The sequence below is a fragment of the Drosophila takahashii genome, chromosome 2L (assembly GCF_030179915.1).
Source record: "Drosophila takahashii strain IR98-3 E-12201 chromosome 2L, DtakHiC1v2, whole genome shotgun sequence".
NCBI lineage: Eukaryota > Metazoa > Arthropoda > Insecta > Diptera > Drosophilidae > Drosophila > Drosophila takahashii.
The window spans coordinates 8,761,128-8,777,390 of record NC_091678.1 but is presented as its reverse complement, the minus strand read 5'-3'; the positions used below and the strand labels follow the sequence as shown (position 1 = coordinate 8,777,390).

Genomic DNA, 16,263 nt, shown 5'->3' with positions numbered 1-16,263 from the left:
ATAATTATGAAATTAGTGCTCTAACATTTCAATTGAGTTGTTTATTTGATTTATGTGCAATTGCACAAGCAAATGGAATATGACGCCCACTTAGCATGCGCCCCCCCCAAACATACAAACTAATGACATTTATTACGCATACGCCATGTTGACTCTGACATTTATACTCAGCAGGAGTTGGCCTTCCTTTCATTGACATTTAACACACTTCCCACCATCCATGTTCGCTTCTTTTTTTGCGACCATGATTTATGGCTCAAGTCCTGATTTAACCGATAGGTTAAAAGCACTAAATTGTTTAATTTTCACTCCCTCTCCCTTTCTGTAATTTAAATGTATTCTGGTCGTCGACTGGCAAGTTCCATGGTTCCCTGGTTCCCTGGTTGCCGGCAAAAGGAAAGTACTTAACCGTCTGCTTATTATTAAAAGGCAAAGCTTAAGTGGCAAAGTCAAGCTAATTGAATTAGCCTGGCCCAAAACCCCGTTGCGCGTGGTGCGTGAAAAAAGCAGCAGCCAAACCCAGCAACAACAACAACAGCAGCAATAACAACAACGATATAACGATAAAAAAGGCAACAAGAAACGCTAATGTTGATAAAGTGCCGCCAACTCAAAAAGATTTTACAATATTTTTGACAAAAAGGAGAAAACGTCCACAGGAGACGATGATGGACAGGGTCTGGCTTGTGTGGACTCAAAAATGCTCTTAAGTAGATGATCAAAGTTTTATCTTTTTCCCGAAAAAAATAAAAAATATTTTGAAGGTGTTTTACACCTTTCTTAGTTTTTAACAATGAATTTTTAGTACAACTTGTTAGTGTACCTAATGTATAGTTTTAGGTATATGCAAATATAGATCTTCCAGAGTTTAACTTTTTATAATATTTTAATTCCAAACTAAGTGTGACATACTGAAAAGTCTGAAATAAAATGTACCTACTTTTAAGTTCTAAGAATATTTGTATGATCTCCGAAATTTTAGACAATCTACACAGTAAAATTTAATTATAATACATCAATTAAAATTACAATGGAACATATATTATTAGGACATTAGAGTTAGAATATGCTAAAAAATTAAAAATTAATAAATTAAGGGAACGATTTTCTAGTATTCTAGTATTTTTTTAGTATTTATACATTTTGCATTTATTTTAGAATGAAATACTTTTAAAGTACAAAATATTCGTTGTCATGGCCAAATCTCGGCCTCTGACCTCTGACAGTCGCGATGCCTTGGAAGGATGCCCACGTAGCACCTTTTGCCAATAGCATTAAAAAGGGTTTTTTGACGCAACGGACGCAACACCCCGGTCCAACCCTAGCCAAACTTGGCTATCGGTTTACGCGCTATGCTTCGTTAAGTGCATTTTGAATTTTTAATGTTGAGCTCGCTTTGGCGAGATGAAAGGGGCCGGTCGGTCGGTTGGCTAAGGAGACCGGAGACCCGAAGAAGACTCCACTCCGTCTACTGCTTTTACTGTTCTCCCCGGCGAGGTCCTGATTAATTCGCTTTATTAAAAAACCATACGCCAAGAAATGCGTAATACTTTTTAGCACTTGGCCGGGACCAGCAGCTGCTCCACTCAGCAGTAACAACAAACAAGGCAAAATAATCAACACAAATTACACGGCGGGCATAAATATTCCACGCTGTCTGGGAAAAGGGGTACGAGTAGGGGGAATTGGGGAATGGTGCACTGCTGCGGGTAAAGGATATACATATACCCTTGGCCAATTAATTTTTAATATACGCTAAACAGTGCAACAAATTTTTGAGAATTAAGCAAGGGAGCCCTAGTCAAGTGGCTACAGAGTTTTGCGAAGGTTTGCTACTTGTTATCTAAGAATAATCAAGGGGTATTATGGAAAGTTCTGACAAGGGAAAATCTTCCCTGCCCACAATATATTTTATAAACTTTAAAATCAAATCTCATATAAAAAAATTCCATTTTTTAAATGGTTATATTATAATTATAGGTTTATAAGATACGTTATCTTTAAAATACCTTTAAATAATCGCTTTAGGTTGAAAACCTGCGCATAAAATAGTCGAGCCCACAGGCTGCACTTGTACTACATATTTTTCTTAAGCTTGCGGTTTCTTTTCATGATTTGCAAAAGTGCCAACAGCAGTGTAAAGGATTTTAGACCAAGCCAAGGGGATTAATAAAAGGATTACGCAGCGGAAAATGCCAGCTGTGATGCTTCGAGAGTTGGCAATGCTAATGCGGATGCGGATGAGGAAGTTGGTGGGTGTTCGTGGAGCAGGATGCCTCTACTGTTGCTGCTGCTGCTGATGGCAATTTGTAGCAACACTCGACTAGGATAACGATATGTGGGTGTGGGCGCAGGCGACAGAGTGGGCAAAGTGTGGGTGGCACTTGCAGCAGGCTAATTGCGATTCGGTTCGCCTTGGCTGCACCAGCATCAATGGGCCTTCGCCTGCTTTTGGTGCGGCTGCCACAGCCACAGGCTGCAGTTTTTCGGTGGCCAGCCGGATTTGCGTCTACGGGTTTTGTATGTATGGTATGTCTGCCTCTCGAATATATGGCCGGTCATATATTAAAAATAATCCATTCGATATCTGTTTTAATACTTCAAATTTATAGCACTTGCTCGAAACAGAAGCAGGCAGCCAGCAGCTACCAGCTACCAACAGCTACAATAACAACAAACAACTCTCTGTGTCATTTTGAAGGGCTTTTAGCTTGGTATTTTATTGCTTAAAGGATGCGTCTGACCATCAACATGCGAGGGATGATATCAAAATAGCATTTGTTATTACATTAATTCAGAGCTTAAACGTTTCAATTGTCTATGGCTTGGGTTCTTTAAAATGCCGCAGTAGTTTTATTAAAAAAATATTTAAATTGATCTTTTTCTTATCGCCAGAAAGTAAATAATTTAATATATTAAAATATTAGAATAAACATAACTTATTATTAGTTTTTTCTTTTCCAAAAATCCTTAAAAAAATGAATAGCATAAATTTGTAAAGATATTTTTCTATTCTGCATCTCTAACAAATATTGTATGCATTTAACTCAATCTTGAACCCTTAAAAAACTCTAAACTTTAAATATATTTATTTTATTTTTATATTAATTTTATTTAAGTGTTGTAATTTATACGAATTCAATATTATTAAATAAATATGAAAACAATAAATGTATTATTTCTTTTTAATATTTTACGATCGACAAATTAAACAATTTTACTATTTAATATAATAATAAATATATTAAAGAATATATATATTTCTATATATTCAACAATCCACCCTCGCACTACATTCGCCGAGTTGTCATTCGTTATTTTTATGCCCATTTTAATAATGACATTTGTCTCGGCTTTCGCTGCGGTTACTTTTCTTATATGCGTTCTCCATTTTTTTATGGATAATGCACGAGCGCTGATTTGCTTACAATTGACATAAACGACCATCGGTTGAGTTATGTCATAACTCAGTCGGGCTTAACGCACTCCTCCCACACAGGCAGAATATAGCATATACCATATAGCATATGGCAATGCAGATAAGCCGCACTCAATCAGCATAAAAGTGTGCTATGCAAAATCATCGGGGAGCCAGGAAACAGAAGGAGCATCGAGGCAAGGAGGAGCTCCAAGGCGACTGCCGTTAATCAAGGAACCAACATCTGGGGGATATAGAACAAAGTCAGAGCAAATCTAAATTGGGACTCTCCCAACACGCACGCATTTAATTAAAGTAAAAGCTTTGCTTTTTTACTCATTTTCCGTGGGTTGCTTCTTTTTCTGTTAGTGCGAAATGCAAATGCGAAAAAAACGTTGCAAAAAATGTGACCGTCAAGGGATGCGATGTCTGTCCGATTCTTGCAGTTGCAGTTGCACCGGGTAATAACGTGCAATTTATATGCTAGGTTTTTTTTGTTCCACAGAAGCCTTTGCAAAGGCACTCTGAGGATTTGAAATAGGGGAATATGCACTTTTAACTCATTCATTAGCCTCGCAGCTGAGTGAGCAAGAAAACCATTTCAATTTACAACGCCACCAGTGAAGGGGAAATCTCAGTTCATTTGAATTATCGGGGCTGTTTTATAGCTCGAATGAACATTTAGGGGTTAAAAACTCAGGATGTATGACAGTTGTTTATTCCGTCGCTAAGGGGGTGGATTCTTCACTATTATACACTGTTTTATAGCTCGAATGAACACTTAGGGGTAAACTAAGGAAGTATAACAGTTGTTCATTCCGCGAAGAAGGGGATGAATTGTGAACTGTTATACTCTTTATAGCACTTTATTATAAACTGAAAGATATAACGCGAGAGAATACTTTTATACATAACAAAATAGTTGATAAACTTAATAAGAGGCCTGATATTACATGAAGAACAAAAGCTTTGCGTGTATAATTGTTGTTATATTTTAAGATTGATGTTATATGATGAAAGAAAACCACACAGGACAATATTAGGAAAATTCTTAAAGGAATGATTGCCAAACTTATGCAGAAAATGTGAACATATTCATAGAAATAATAATATTATTTACATGTGTAAGAAAACTTTTATACAGCACCTTTTGTATACATCGTCATCCAGTTTATAAGATACCTGATGAATGAAAATGTTCTGTGAAGCGTACTTTTATACAAAAAAGACTTTATATTTCAAGCTGTTATATGAAGAGAGGAAACCATTCAGGAAAATATTGGACAAATGCATATAACAACGAATGCTACAATTTAGAGAACATTTTTTGTTTATATGTATGTGTCCATAAAAATAGTTATATTTATAGAATCCTGAATCCTACAAAGCTAAACTTAGCTTTTACTGTAGACAAGGAGTGAAAACAATGCTTTAATTTTGAAAAGTCTACACATTGAGCTAAAAGCCTGATAAAAAGCTTTAGGTAGATATTTTAACATTTATAAAACTGTTAAAACATAGAATTTAAAAGAAACCCAAATATGTGACATATGTTCTTTAAACATTTTGTTAGCTCTGCACACAATAAAAACAAATTAAAGTGTAATTTAATACAAATATTTGTTTCCCTAATCAAAGAATTATAATTAACAATTTAGTTTAACCCTTTATTGAAGATTAAAAGAGGTTATCGTATTCGTTAAAAAGTTTGTAGTAGGTAGAAGTTAAAATAAAGTATGTAAAATCCACAGATCAATTTTGCTCATATGAAATACATAATAATTAAGGAAAAAAACGCTTCATAAATAATATAAAAAAAGTAAGTAATTTTCCCTTAAAATAGGTATTAATAGATAAGAAGAATAATTTACGGCTGATTAAATTCAGATAACCAACCTGAAAAACTGAATTTCATTCATAAACTCATATCACTCAAGTGATAATAACTACAACCATTTTCCCACATGGCGAACGCCATGACACAAAGTTGACCAAAGCTTATCAATGAGTGAAAGAAGGGCCCTTGAGCCAAGTGGATTATATTGCAGCATTTTGCGTAGGCGCTCTTCAAAAAGCCAAATAAGCCAGCCATGGAAAGACATAGATAACAAATAAAATTGACTAACGGCCAAGATAAGGAGCTGGTTGGCCGCGTTTGCAAGAGTTATTTCCATTTTATGAGTGTTGATATGGGTCAGAGACCAGAGACTACCACAAGACTACTTTTATTGCAGCGCCAGTTGAGCAGTTGACAAGAATAAAGAGCATTCAATTTAGATAAGGAGTGCACTTTAAAGATTGTGTGTGGGGATGGGAAAATGCTATTAAAGAATATCGAAATAACACGAATAATTTGTTGCTTTCAAATAATATTGGAAAATAGTGCAATCTACGAAATATAAATTAAAAATGGTTGAATTAAAGAAACTACAACTCACTTGAAATGGATTTTGCCAATAATTAAACTTATCTATTGGTTCTCAATTTCAGATACATTTGAAAAACTGCAATCTTATTTATACCCAGGATGTACAGGGCTGCAAATCCAAAATAGAAACCCCATTTGAAATGAAGTTCCTTCCACCCCCGCTTGAACAAGGATTAAGGGGATGCCTAGCCTGGTCATTGGACTCGGAGCAACCCTAAGGGAAAACTGCACATTTTTCCAAGTCGAATGCATCCCGACCCAACCAGCCAAAGAATTTCCACACTAGGGTGTATCGGGTGTCGTGTGTATTCAGCTAAAACATCTAATTAAAATGCCGCCTTCGTCAAATGGAAATGAAAAGTCATTTAAGCGGGAGGAAATGAGCATTTGCAGTCGGGGCTGGCAAATGGGAAGTACAAAAAAATAGCGAAACCTATTGATAAGGAAAGAACTGAAGAATCTTCTTTGCCCCACTTTCCGCAAGGCAAAACAATTTCAATAAGGAAATTCTTACTTTGACAAGCCATTTGGCCCATAATTGCCAACTAATGAGGCTGGCGGGCGAGCTTTTAATTTTGGACCCGGCTAAAATGAGTTTGGTGGAGGCCGGGGGGTGTGAGATACTTTAAAAACTTGCCACAGATAAAAGGCGACAGCAGCAACAGCTCGGCAAAGTTCTTTTGGCAATTAACTTGCCGCACATTAAATGATAAAAAAAAAGAAGCAGGAATCGAACAAAAAACCAGAGTAGGAGTAGGAATATTCTTGGATGGGGGGCACGAAAAAAAAAAAGAGAAACCAAACCCAGGACACAGAAGGACAATGAAGTTGAAGGCGGCACAAAGACAAAGCAAAGGCCACAGGCGGGAGTTCAGAGGTTGCAGTTGCAATTTGGGTCAAGCCAAAAAGATAATGCGGTTCGCGGCTTCTCTTCTTTTTCTGCCACCGAAACTTTTGTTTGCATCTTCCATTTCGCAAAAGACCCCATGTTTTAATTCTTACTCTCGGTAATTTACTCTCAACCTAATCAACTACACTTTTCCGGATTTAAGCTCGTGACTCACAATTAAATCTTACGAATCATCTTAAAGCGTTAAATGATTTAATTAACCGGAGCACTATCGTTATTAACCTATTTTAGCAATTCGCAATTATTTAAAAATGTGAGGAAGGCTAGTTCTAGTTTGAATAAATATAGTAAAAACCAATTTTAAAAAATCTTGGATAACTAACTTAACTTTATTGATAGAATATAGAAAAGATTTTTAGCTAATCATATTGCATAAGATTTAACAAATTATTAATTTTTAAAAACTTAAAAATCTAATATGGTTTTTTATTCAAATACATTTATTTTTTCATCTTAAAAAGACAATTGCATTAAGATACGTTTGTCGCGTTTACTAATCTTCGATATTGATTAAAAAATTCCCAATTTGGTAAACTCTACATTATACGGTTTAAGTACATCCATTTAAAACCGGCCTAACTGCACCGATTTTGGATTGCAATTGAAGTTTGGTTTACAGATATTCGGGGTTTTCGAGACCCTTAGACCTTGAAATTCACTTTTAATCTCATTTCCAATTGGATTATTATGGAACCAAATAGAGTCGCGTTCCCTTTGGTAACTTCTGCCTTAAACGCGGTACATAAAACCGGGCTTGCTGGACCGATTTTAGAATGCACTGTTGCGTCGGATTACAGATACTATGCACATTTTTGTGGCAACTTTGGGAGTCTGTCTCCGATGGCTAACTTCAAGTCCGCCCACGCCACTTTTTTTTAGGACTGGTTTGGCTTTATAAACAACAACTGCGACCAGCATGACAAGATTTCTATGCTGCTGGGTTTGGTCAAGCACACATGTTACACATTTTCATCGATTCAAAAGAATAGCTTTAATATGTGGCGGAGTAATTAATGGCAAAAAACTTACAACAGAATCGATTTTTTTATTCACACGAACATTCACACACACACACACGCACACAGGCAGCTCGCGCGTAGTGTGCGTAAAAAAACAAGTGGGAAAAACGCCGACAAAAACTCTCGAAAAACAAGGGGCGATTTCAAAACAGTCACTTTTTTAACACTTGGCAAAACGAAACTATAATGTCGCACATGTATTACTAGTCGAAAATATTGAAAAACATTGAATTTTTGGGTAATTTCGCGCAGCCAAAGAGATTTTGGTGTTGTTCTTTCGTTTTCGTTCGCGAACGAACTGATTCCGAAAACTCCAGACCAGGGATGCGTTAGAAAAAAAACAGCTGTGCAGTTTAAAACCAGGGCTGCATACACTTTTTAATTTAAACTTTTGGAAACCTTAAATATTTTATTTAAACATTTTCTCTTTTTTTTTCTTATTACTTACACTTTTATTTTGTTTATTAATTTTTTTTTCAGTTTTCTTGTCAGCTGCTGTGCCTGCTCTTACTTCAGTTATTTCTATTAATATTTAATTTATAGGCCTTGTTCCATTTTAAATCATTCCGTTTTGAAACTCACTTTTCAAGTTTTAAAGCGCAGTTCGGTTATTTGAAATTCATCGGGCGTTTATGGCCATTTAATGCACTTTGTTTTTATTGGGGGATAAATCGATTTTTTTGATTTTTCGGCTCGCACATCGGAGTAAAAGAGCTAATCACACTTTTCTCACACTTGGTTTATAGCCCAAGCTGGACATGTTTAATTTAGGGAATATCCTAGGGTTTTTCACACATCCTTAACGTCTTAATACACTCGCTTGTGGGTGAAATATTTAAACAAATTTTAATGAAGAGCAGGACACGAGGAAGACGCACGCTGTCAACTGAACTAAATTCCTTTATACCAGGATTGGATTTAAATGGGGGTGACTTGATTCCGACTCCGAGGCCCACAATGCACATGCGCCATTCGCCGGATCTGTTTAAATCTTACTTTCCCGCTCAGTCAGTTGAATTCTTTAAGAAATAACTCAATTGCATTTTATCCTCAAAAAAAAATTTTTTTAATTACATTTTTTTTAATTCTTTAAAATAGGTTCCTCTATTTTTAATATAGTTTTCTATTTTTTAGTTAATAAAGGCAACCTACATTTTACAATCCACATTTTATTCGTGTTTAATTGGTTCCTAAAACAATCAACTATATCTTTAAACAGTTTTTTGAATAACACACTAAAATTTTGAAATAAAAAATTGCGGTATTGAAGCACTGGTATTGGTTGGTTTTTGAAAATAAGCACTATTGCTTATTGCCAATCTTATAGTTGTGATGATTAGGCGCCTTCAGCGATAGTCAATCATGATGTGGTTATAAATATTGTCTATCGTGGGTATGGTCGATGCTGGGGGATCAGGCTGGGTTATGTTATCGCTGGCGGGATCAGCCGCTGGTTCTGGCTGAGCATCTTGAGTGGAAGCAGGATTTGAAGCTGGAGTAGGACTGACAGTATCCTTGAGGGAAGATGGCTTGGGCTTTTTTCCGAAAGCAAAACAGCCGCTCTGCTTGGTGGCCACCGGTGAGAGGTTGTCCTTGTTCTTGGTGCTGCAAAAAAATGCAAAAAGGGTTTACGTCTGTTAATTAAACTAACCTAGTAGAGCCCTGAGTGAATCATTCTATTTAGTATGCCATGAAATTTCTGATTTGTTTAGTTCAATTAAATGTTTTTCTAATTCATTGCGAATTGAATAAATGAATGAATAATTTTTATGAATTTTTTGAATATGCCAGTTTTTTTTGTGCTTTCTTTGGAGAACAAAAAGTGTACAATTTTTAACAAATCAATGTTAACTTCTTAGTAAACAAAATTCAAATTCTTCAAAAGAAATTGCCGTTTGAATTATTTCGGAATTCATGCCATTCATTCATTCAATTCTATTACACTTAAAATTCTAATTCATTAAATTATATTAAACTCAAAATTCCAATTCCTTCATTCATATAAAACAAAAAATTCAAAACAATTCATTGAATCCATTCATGCAGGGCTTTATAAACTACTTAGTAATCTTACAATGCCTTGAGTGCTTCCAGCTTGGGTATATTTCTATTATGAGACTTCCCACCGCCCGCCGCCTCCTGGGCGGCCAGCTCCTCGGGATGCGACTTCTTTTTGTGCGTGCGGCAGTTGGACCCATTGGCAAAGGTGCGATCGCAAAAATCGCAGGAGTACGGCTTAAGTCCAGTGTGCAGAATAAGGTGATTCTTCAGCGCCTTGGCTCGCTTGAACTCCCGGCCGCAATAGTCGCATTTGTGCTGCATCTTATCCGTGTGCACCAGTCGGTGGCGATTCAGCGTGGTTCTCGAATTCAGCTGCATGCCGCACTCCGGGCAAATGTACTTGTGCGGATCGTGAGTCTCCTTGTGGTGTTTCAGTCGATTGGCCGACTTGAAGCACTTCTTGCACACCTCGCACTCGAAGGGGGCGTAGTCCGTGTGCTTCAGCACGTGTTCCTTGAGGGCGCTCATCGAGTGCACGCCCACGCCGCATTGCTCGCAAATCACTGGCCGCGGTCGCTCATCCAGATGCATATACTGCTCGTGCAGCTGGGCGGACGCACTGGTGACGAACTTTTTGTCGCAATTATTGCAGGCATATTGCTTTCGCTTGGGCAGCGGCACATGCCATTTGATATGTCGCTCCAACTGATAGTGCAGGCGGAACTTCTTGGGGCAATCCGGACATTGCAGTTCTTCGGAGGATGATTCAATCTTGCCATGATCCTGCCGCAGGTGACGCTGCAGCGTTCTGGACGTGGCGTACGTTCGCAAACACTCGCTGCACTGATGGCGTTTGTCGGCGTGTGATTTCCCTGCTTTTTCGTGACTTGGCGAGGAGTCGGTCAAACTGCCACTGGAGGAGTTTTCCTCCTGGATGCCATAGGTATCGCACAGGTTCAGCAGCACAGCCTCTTCATTCGCCTCGTAGTCTGGATCCTGATCTTCTCGTTCCTCCTCCTCCTCCGCCGGTTCCTGCTCCTCTTCCTCCTGCTTTCCCTCCGGAGTGAGTGGATTTTCCAACTCGAAGGCCGACTCCTCTGGCAGAAACGCAAGCTGTTCATCCAGCTTTGGCTTCTTATCCACATAGTGCTCCTCCGTCAGCGTCTCGTCGTCTAGGAGACCGAATTTGGAGCGCAGCTCCTGGAGATTTAGGTTCACCTGACCCGAGGAGCTCTGTAGGATGCAGTAGAGCTTCTGCACGCGGGTTATCCGCTCCGAGAAATTCACCAGCGAGGTGACCAGCGACAGGCACTCACTGCAGATCGTCTCCGGCAGCTCCTCACCCCGAGTTATCTGTTCGGGGAAAGCTATGATTAACTGGCAATGCCAAAAAGCTCCAGGGACCACTCACATTCACCCAGAAGTACTTGCCAATGGCGGTGGCCAGTTCCAAAGAGGATGCCTCGCCTGAGTCCTCGTTCTTGAGGAATACGTTCATGTTGCCCTGCAGGTCATCTCTGGCGCACAGGCGACACCACAGCCGCCAGTCGCTGCTGGGATTCCGATCGGGCTGCAGATCCGCTGGTGGATCGTGCTCCTCCAACTGGGCGGCGGCCATCGCGAAGCTCAGCAATTGGTTATAAATAAATGCCCGTGCAGCGTAAACATATTGGACGGCTGGATCCGAACTGGAACTGGAACTGAATGGATTGGTTCTGTTCGGAACTGGAACTAGAACACTTGTGCTGCCAGATCTTTTAACTGAGATTCGGAAAAACATTTCAATTAAAATAAAAAAAAAATCAAATAAAATAAAAATTAAAATTAATAAATAAAATTAAGCTATTTATAATTTTATTAATAGTACACAAAATTAATGGTATTATTTTACAAAAACAGAAAATAACAGTAATGTGTATTCCTTCGTTTAACAATTTCAAGTCATTAATTGTAAATACATTACAATGTCTTAATAAATTTCTAATTTAAATAAAGAAAATCTAAATATATTTTTGGAATCCCCTTAATAAGCTTGTAATGCTGTTCTTCGACAATCTGGCCACTCCCTGTCGACGCCAAAACAGCTGATTATCTTCAGATTGTTTATTTCCAATTGCGAAATTAACGGGATTTATAGTTACTTTTTGAAAAATGCTTGAGGCGCGCTTAGGTCAAACTTTGCTTCTGAAGAAGATCATTGATGCGCTGAAGGAGATTATCGCCCAGGGAACACTGGACTGCAGCGATTCTGGCTTGCAGGTGAAGTTTAAATCACATTTGTATCACTTCTTCAAAAGCTATTCAGAAAGTACAAAAAATTAAGAATCAACTTTCAAAAAATGTTGATTATTACTTGGTAATATTGTGGTATAATGTCTTAATTTAACATCTGAACCAAGAACTGCTGTTTTTAAGGAAAATCCAGAAATTTTAAATATTCTTATTTATATTTCAGCTCCAATCAATGGACAATTCGCATGTTTCCCTGGTGGCTCTCAGTCTGCAATCGGATTGCTTTGAAAAGTTCCGCTGCGATCGCAATGTCTCGCTGGGATTGGATCTCAAGTCGCTGGCCAAGGTGCTAAAGTGCGCCAGTAGCGACGATACGGTGACAATTAAAGCCACCGACAAACCGGACAAGATTCAACTTAGCTTCGAATCGGATGGACAGGAACGAACGGCGGACTACGAACTAAAGCTGCTCAATCTGGACCAGGATCACCTGGGAATCCCGGATACGGACTACTCCTGCACCGTCCAGCTGCCATCGATGGAATTTGCCCGCATTTGCCGCGACATGAGCATGTTTAGCGAATCCCTGACCATCGCCTGTTCCAAGCAGGGCATCAAGTTCTCGGCCAACGGAGATTTGGGTTCGGCCAACATTCAACTGAGTGAGGGAACCAAAATGGACGTTAGCATCGACGTGAAGGATCCACTAACCCAGACATTTGCGGGTCGTTACCTGAACACCTTCACCAAGGCCACTCCGCTGTCGGATCGCGTGAAGATTTGCCTGGCCGCCGAGGTTCCCCTGCTGGTGGAATATCCCATCGAGGACTTTGGCTACATTCGATACTATCTCGCGCCCAAGGTCGATGATCCCGACTCGTAATGGTTGGACAATTTACCTCACCTTTTTTTAACGCAATCTATATAAATCCAAAACCAAAGACTAAAGACAAAAATTTTAATATTTTAATACATATATTCTCACATTAAACTATAAATCTTTCAACAATTCGCTAAAATTATTTAAGCTTTTTTGCGTAATTGTTATTAACTAAATCAAATATAGCAACTTATTCAAATTTAATCTTCTGTTTAACATTTTTTTTATTTTTCAAGACATTTAAAAATGTTAAATTTGGTTTTATAGTAGTTTTTTGTAGCAGTTAGCAATCTTTCTTATTTTAAACAAATCTGCTGAAGCAGAAATATCTGATTTTATTAAATTTTGTTTTCATATATGATGAATTTGAAGGATTCGCTATCAAGTAAAAAACCATAACAATGACTAAAAAATAGTATCACCAGTACGCATTATTTATTTTAAAATCAACTTAGAAAGCATATTTGTGGTTCTTTTTACCTTGGTAACAATTTTAAACAGTAACTACATGCTTTAAGTTCCGTGAAACTTTTCAACAAATAACAGCTGTTTGAAGATTCACCAGGAGCCATTTTGGGTCGTTCCCTTAATTGCTGAAATGTTCTGTTTAATTTTCAAAAATTCAGCAATTTAACAGTTTAGGGAGTACCCTGATGATTAAAAGGAAAGACCCTAACCAAACTGACCAGCGTTGCCGGACTGCTAATAGAAGTGTTAGTAACTCTACTGATGGTCACCCCAAAACCGGCCAGAAGAGTTTTACAACAGTGGAAGGGCGCAAATGCGGAGCTAAACAAAAACCGAAAAACTCTTGAATCGGCTGCAAAAACCCAGGGGATTTCGAGTGAGCCATGGACACGGCGGAAGGAAAGCGAGGCCGCGGACGTGGACGCGGCACCAGGGCGCGTGGGCGTGGCCGGGGCCGGGGACGCGGTCGTGGCAAGAAAATCGACGACAGCAGTATCGCCGATGCCGCCGCAGCCGCAACTCTGGCAGCCAACAGTTGTGCAGCCCTGGAGGACAGTCCAGGTCGATTGGAGCCCTCCGAGGATTCGGTGATGCAGGATCTGGACAAGGAGGGCGACATGGAGGTGAATAATGCGCTGGAGGAGGCCCCCCTGCCGCAGGGAGCTCAGGGAACAATTGCGGGGGGCGAGGAGATGACGCCACAGACGCCGCAGCCACAGGTCCTCCAGCAGGTGCCACCTGTGCCTGTGCTCAGCCAAACAAGTGAGATTTAATGGGTTTCTTATATTGAATTGGTTGAGCAAAGATACATAAAGTTACTCTTTATCCTTTGAAATAATTGTTTAAGGGGATATTCATCAAGGAGTCCCAAGAAATAGGATTACATTAAAGGTTTCGATAGAAAACTAATTAAGAAACCATTCTGCTTAAGAAATGGGATAATTAGTTAGCGGATATCCTTCAATAAGATTTAATGGGTTTCCTATATTAAAATGGTTCAGCAAAGATACATAAACTTACTCTCTATCCCCTGAAAGAATTATTTATGAGGATTTTCATCAAGGAGTCCCAAGAAATAGGATTAAACTAAAGGTTTCGATAGAAAACTAACCAAAAAAACATTCTAGTTTAGGGGATATACATCAATATCTATTAACTATCTTTATCAACCAGATACCATCGGTTAAAAACTAAAAATCTTCAATTTTTCCCGATTAATTTTCCCTGTACTTATAGTTTTAATATCTTAGCTTAGAAATGGGATATAGTTTAAGGGATATCCATCAGATACCATCGGTAAAAAACTGAAAATCTTCCATTTTATCCAAAAAAAAAAATTGTCGTGAGTTTACAATAATATTAATATCTTTGATGCCATTGATACCTTTTGATTAAAATCTGAAAATCTTCAATTTTGCACCAATTAATCTTAACTTAGAAATGGGATAATTAGTTTAGGGGATATCCATCAATAGGTCCCATTATCTTTACCTATCTTTATATACCATTAAAAAATGAAAATCATGCACTTTTTCCCAATTAATTGTACCTCAGTTTATAGTTTTATCCTTGCTTCAATCAATTCTCTAATTTTCCAAACTTCTATAAATACTTTACTAATTTCTCCCGTCTTTTCAGTTGACATGGAGGCCGACATATCGCAGCTGGAGGCGCCCACCTTCACCACCCTATCGCGCGGACCCCCTGAGCCCATGCTGCGCCTAAAGTGGAACCACAAAGTTAGCCTTATTGGCGAGAAGGTGCTCAACCCGATGATCCACTGCTGCGATCAGTGCGACAAGCCGATACTCGTCTACGGACGCATGATACCCTGCAAGCATGTCTTCTGCCTCAAGTGCGCCCGCGCTGAGCCCATCAAGAGCTGCCCGCGGTGCACGGACAAGGTGCTGCGCGTGGAGCAGAGCGGCCTGGGCACCGTATTCATGTGCACCCACGGCGGCAGTCGCTACGGCAGCTCCGGCTGCCGTCGAACATATCTCTCGCAACGCGACCTGCAGGCGCACATCAACCACAGGCATGTGGCGCCGCAGCCACCGCCGCCGCTGCAGTCGCTACAGTCGCTGCCACAGCTGGCGTCCATGGCGGAGCAGCCGAAAATGACGGATCTGGGCGTTGGCGTCGGTCTGGGCCTGGAGTTGCACAAGCAGCGCAAGGCGAGTGGTAGCTATGGCTCCTAAAACTAAGCTGTCCTGTCTATAAAAAAAACCGCTTGCCCCTTGCAGCTCTCCGAGTCGTCTGTCCCCGCGTCCGTTTCCGCCTCCATTGCCCGCCCCCAGTCACGCATCGGTAGCATACCGCCGCCAGGATCCGCAGCTGCCCAAAACGCCATCCATGGCGGCCACTCGACGCTCACGCTGGCCAACCTGGCCAGGATCAACAATGCCAACGCCCAGGACTGTCATCAGGGCAAGGCCTCGCTGCACCACAGCCTGAAGAAGGGTCAATCCGAATCGGTGGCCGATGCCTCGTACTACAGCAGCGTGCTCGCCTCCTTCGGCAGCGCGGGATCGGGGGCCCAGGGGGGCGTGACAACCGCCGGTCAGCCAACTGCGCCGGCCACTGGAGGCCCAGGTGCCTCCGGATCCGCTGAGACGTCAGCCGGTGGCTCCGGCGGCAACTGGCAGCAATCGCAATACTACAGATAGGGGGCTCATCCACGGGGGAAGCTGATTTTTACGCAGGCACGGCTTTTAATTAAGTAAACTATATGTATGTTAAGAAGGAAATTATTAAAAGTATCTTACGGTGTTCGAGCAAACCGAAAATATAAGTATTTACCTTTGAGTTTTGTATCTTTTGGATGCTAATATTTTTAAATGTTGGTAAAGCGAATTTAGAATTAGATTTTTTTATTAATATTTTCCTAGCGCGACAAATCATTGCTTA

General features: G+C 39.8%; 4 protein-coding genes across 9 annotated transcripts in view; 2 read left to right on the top strand and 2 right to left on the bottom strand.

Annotated features, from left to right (window-relative positions):
• Lar (tyrosine-protein phosphatase Lar) overlaps positions 1–8,086 on the bottom strand; it is a 129,662-nt gene extending 121,576 nt beyond the window's left edge. For all 5 annotated transcript variants that reach the window (XR_011417730.1, XM_070212123.1, XM_070212125.1 and 2 more), the window contains exon 1: positions 7,786–8,086. The gene's annotated coding sequence lies outside the window, so the exon portion shown is untranslated. The remainder of the gene's footprint in view (positions 1–7,785) is intronic.
• An 838-nt stretch (positions 8,087–8,924) lies between these two features.
• LOC108055488 (zinc finger protein weckle) lies at positions 8,925–11,475 on the bottom strand. Its single transcript, XM_017138853.3, has 3 exons — positions 11,188–11,475; positions 9,850–11,129; positions 8,925–9,380 (listed from the first exon to the last, which is right to left on the bottom strand). The coding sequence occupies exons 1-3, from the start codon at positions 11,392–11,394 to the stop codon at positions 9,122–9,124; spliced, it is 1,746 nt and encodes a 581-aa protein (XP_016994342.2). The 5' UTR covers positions 11,395–11,475; the 3' UTR covers positions 8,925–9,121.
• A 388-nt stretch (positions 11,476–11,863) lies between these two features.
• On the top strand, positions 11,864–13,016 carry PCNA2 (Proliferating cell nuclear antigen 2). Its single transcript, XM_017138717.3, has 2 exons — positions 11,864–12,035; positions 12,232–13,016. The coding sequence occupies exons 1-2, from the start codon at positions 11,928–11,930 to the stop codon at positions 12,889–12,891; spliced, it is 768 nt and encodes a 255-aa protein (XP_016994206.2). The 5' UTR covers positions 11,864–11,927; the 3' UTR covers positions 12,892–13,016.
• Positions 13,017–13,631: 615 nt separating this feature from the next.
• On the top strand, positions 13,632–16,147 carry Hakai (E3 ubiquitin-protein ligase Hakai). Of its 2 annotated transcripts, XM_017138707.3 has the most exons (3): positions 13,632–14,118; positions 14,995–15,530; positions 15,600–16,147. In XM_017138707.3, the coding sequence occupies exons 1-3, from the start codon at positions 13,740–13,742 to the stop codon at positions 16,020–16,022; spliced, it is 1,338 nt and encodes a 445-aa protein (XP_016994196.2). In that variant the 5' UTR covers positions 13,632–13,739; the 3' UTR covers positions 16,023–16,147. The 2 variants fall into 2 exon arrangements, with proteins under 2 accessions (XP_016994196.2, XP_044250972.1); XM_044395037.2 differs by having other exon boundaries at positions 14,995–15,740.
• The last annotated feature ends 116 nt before the right edge of the window (positions 16,148–16,263 follow it).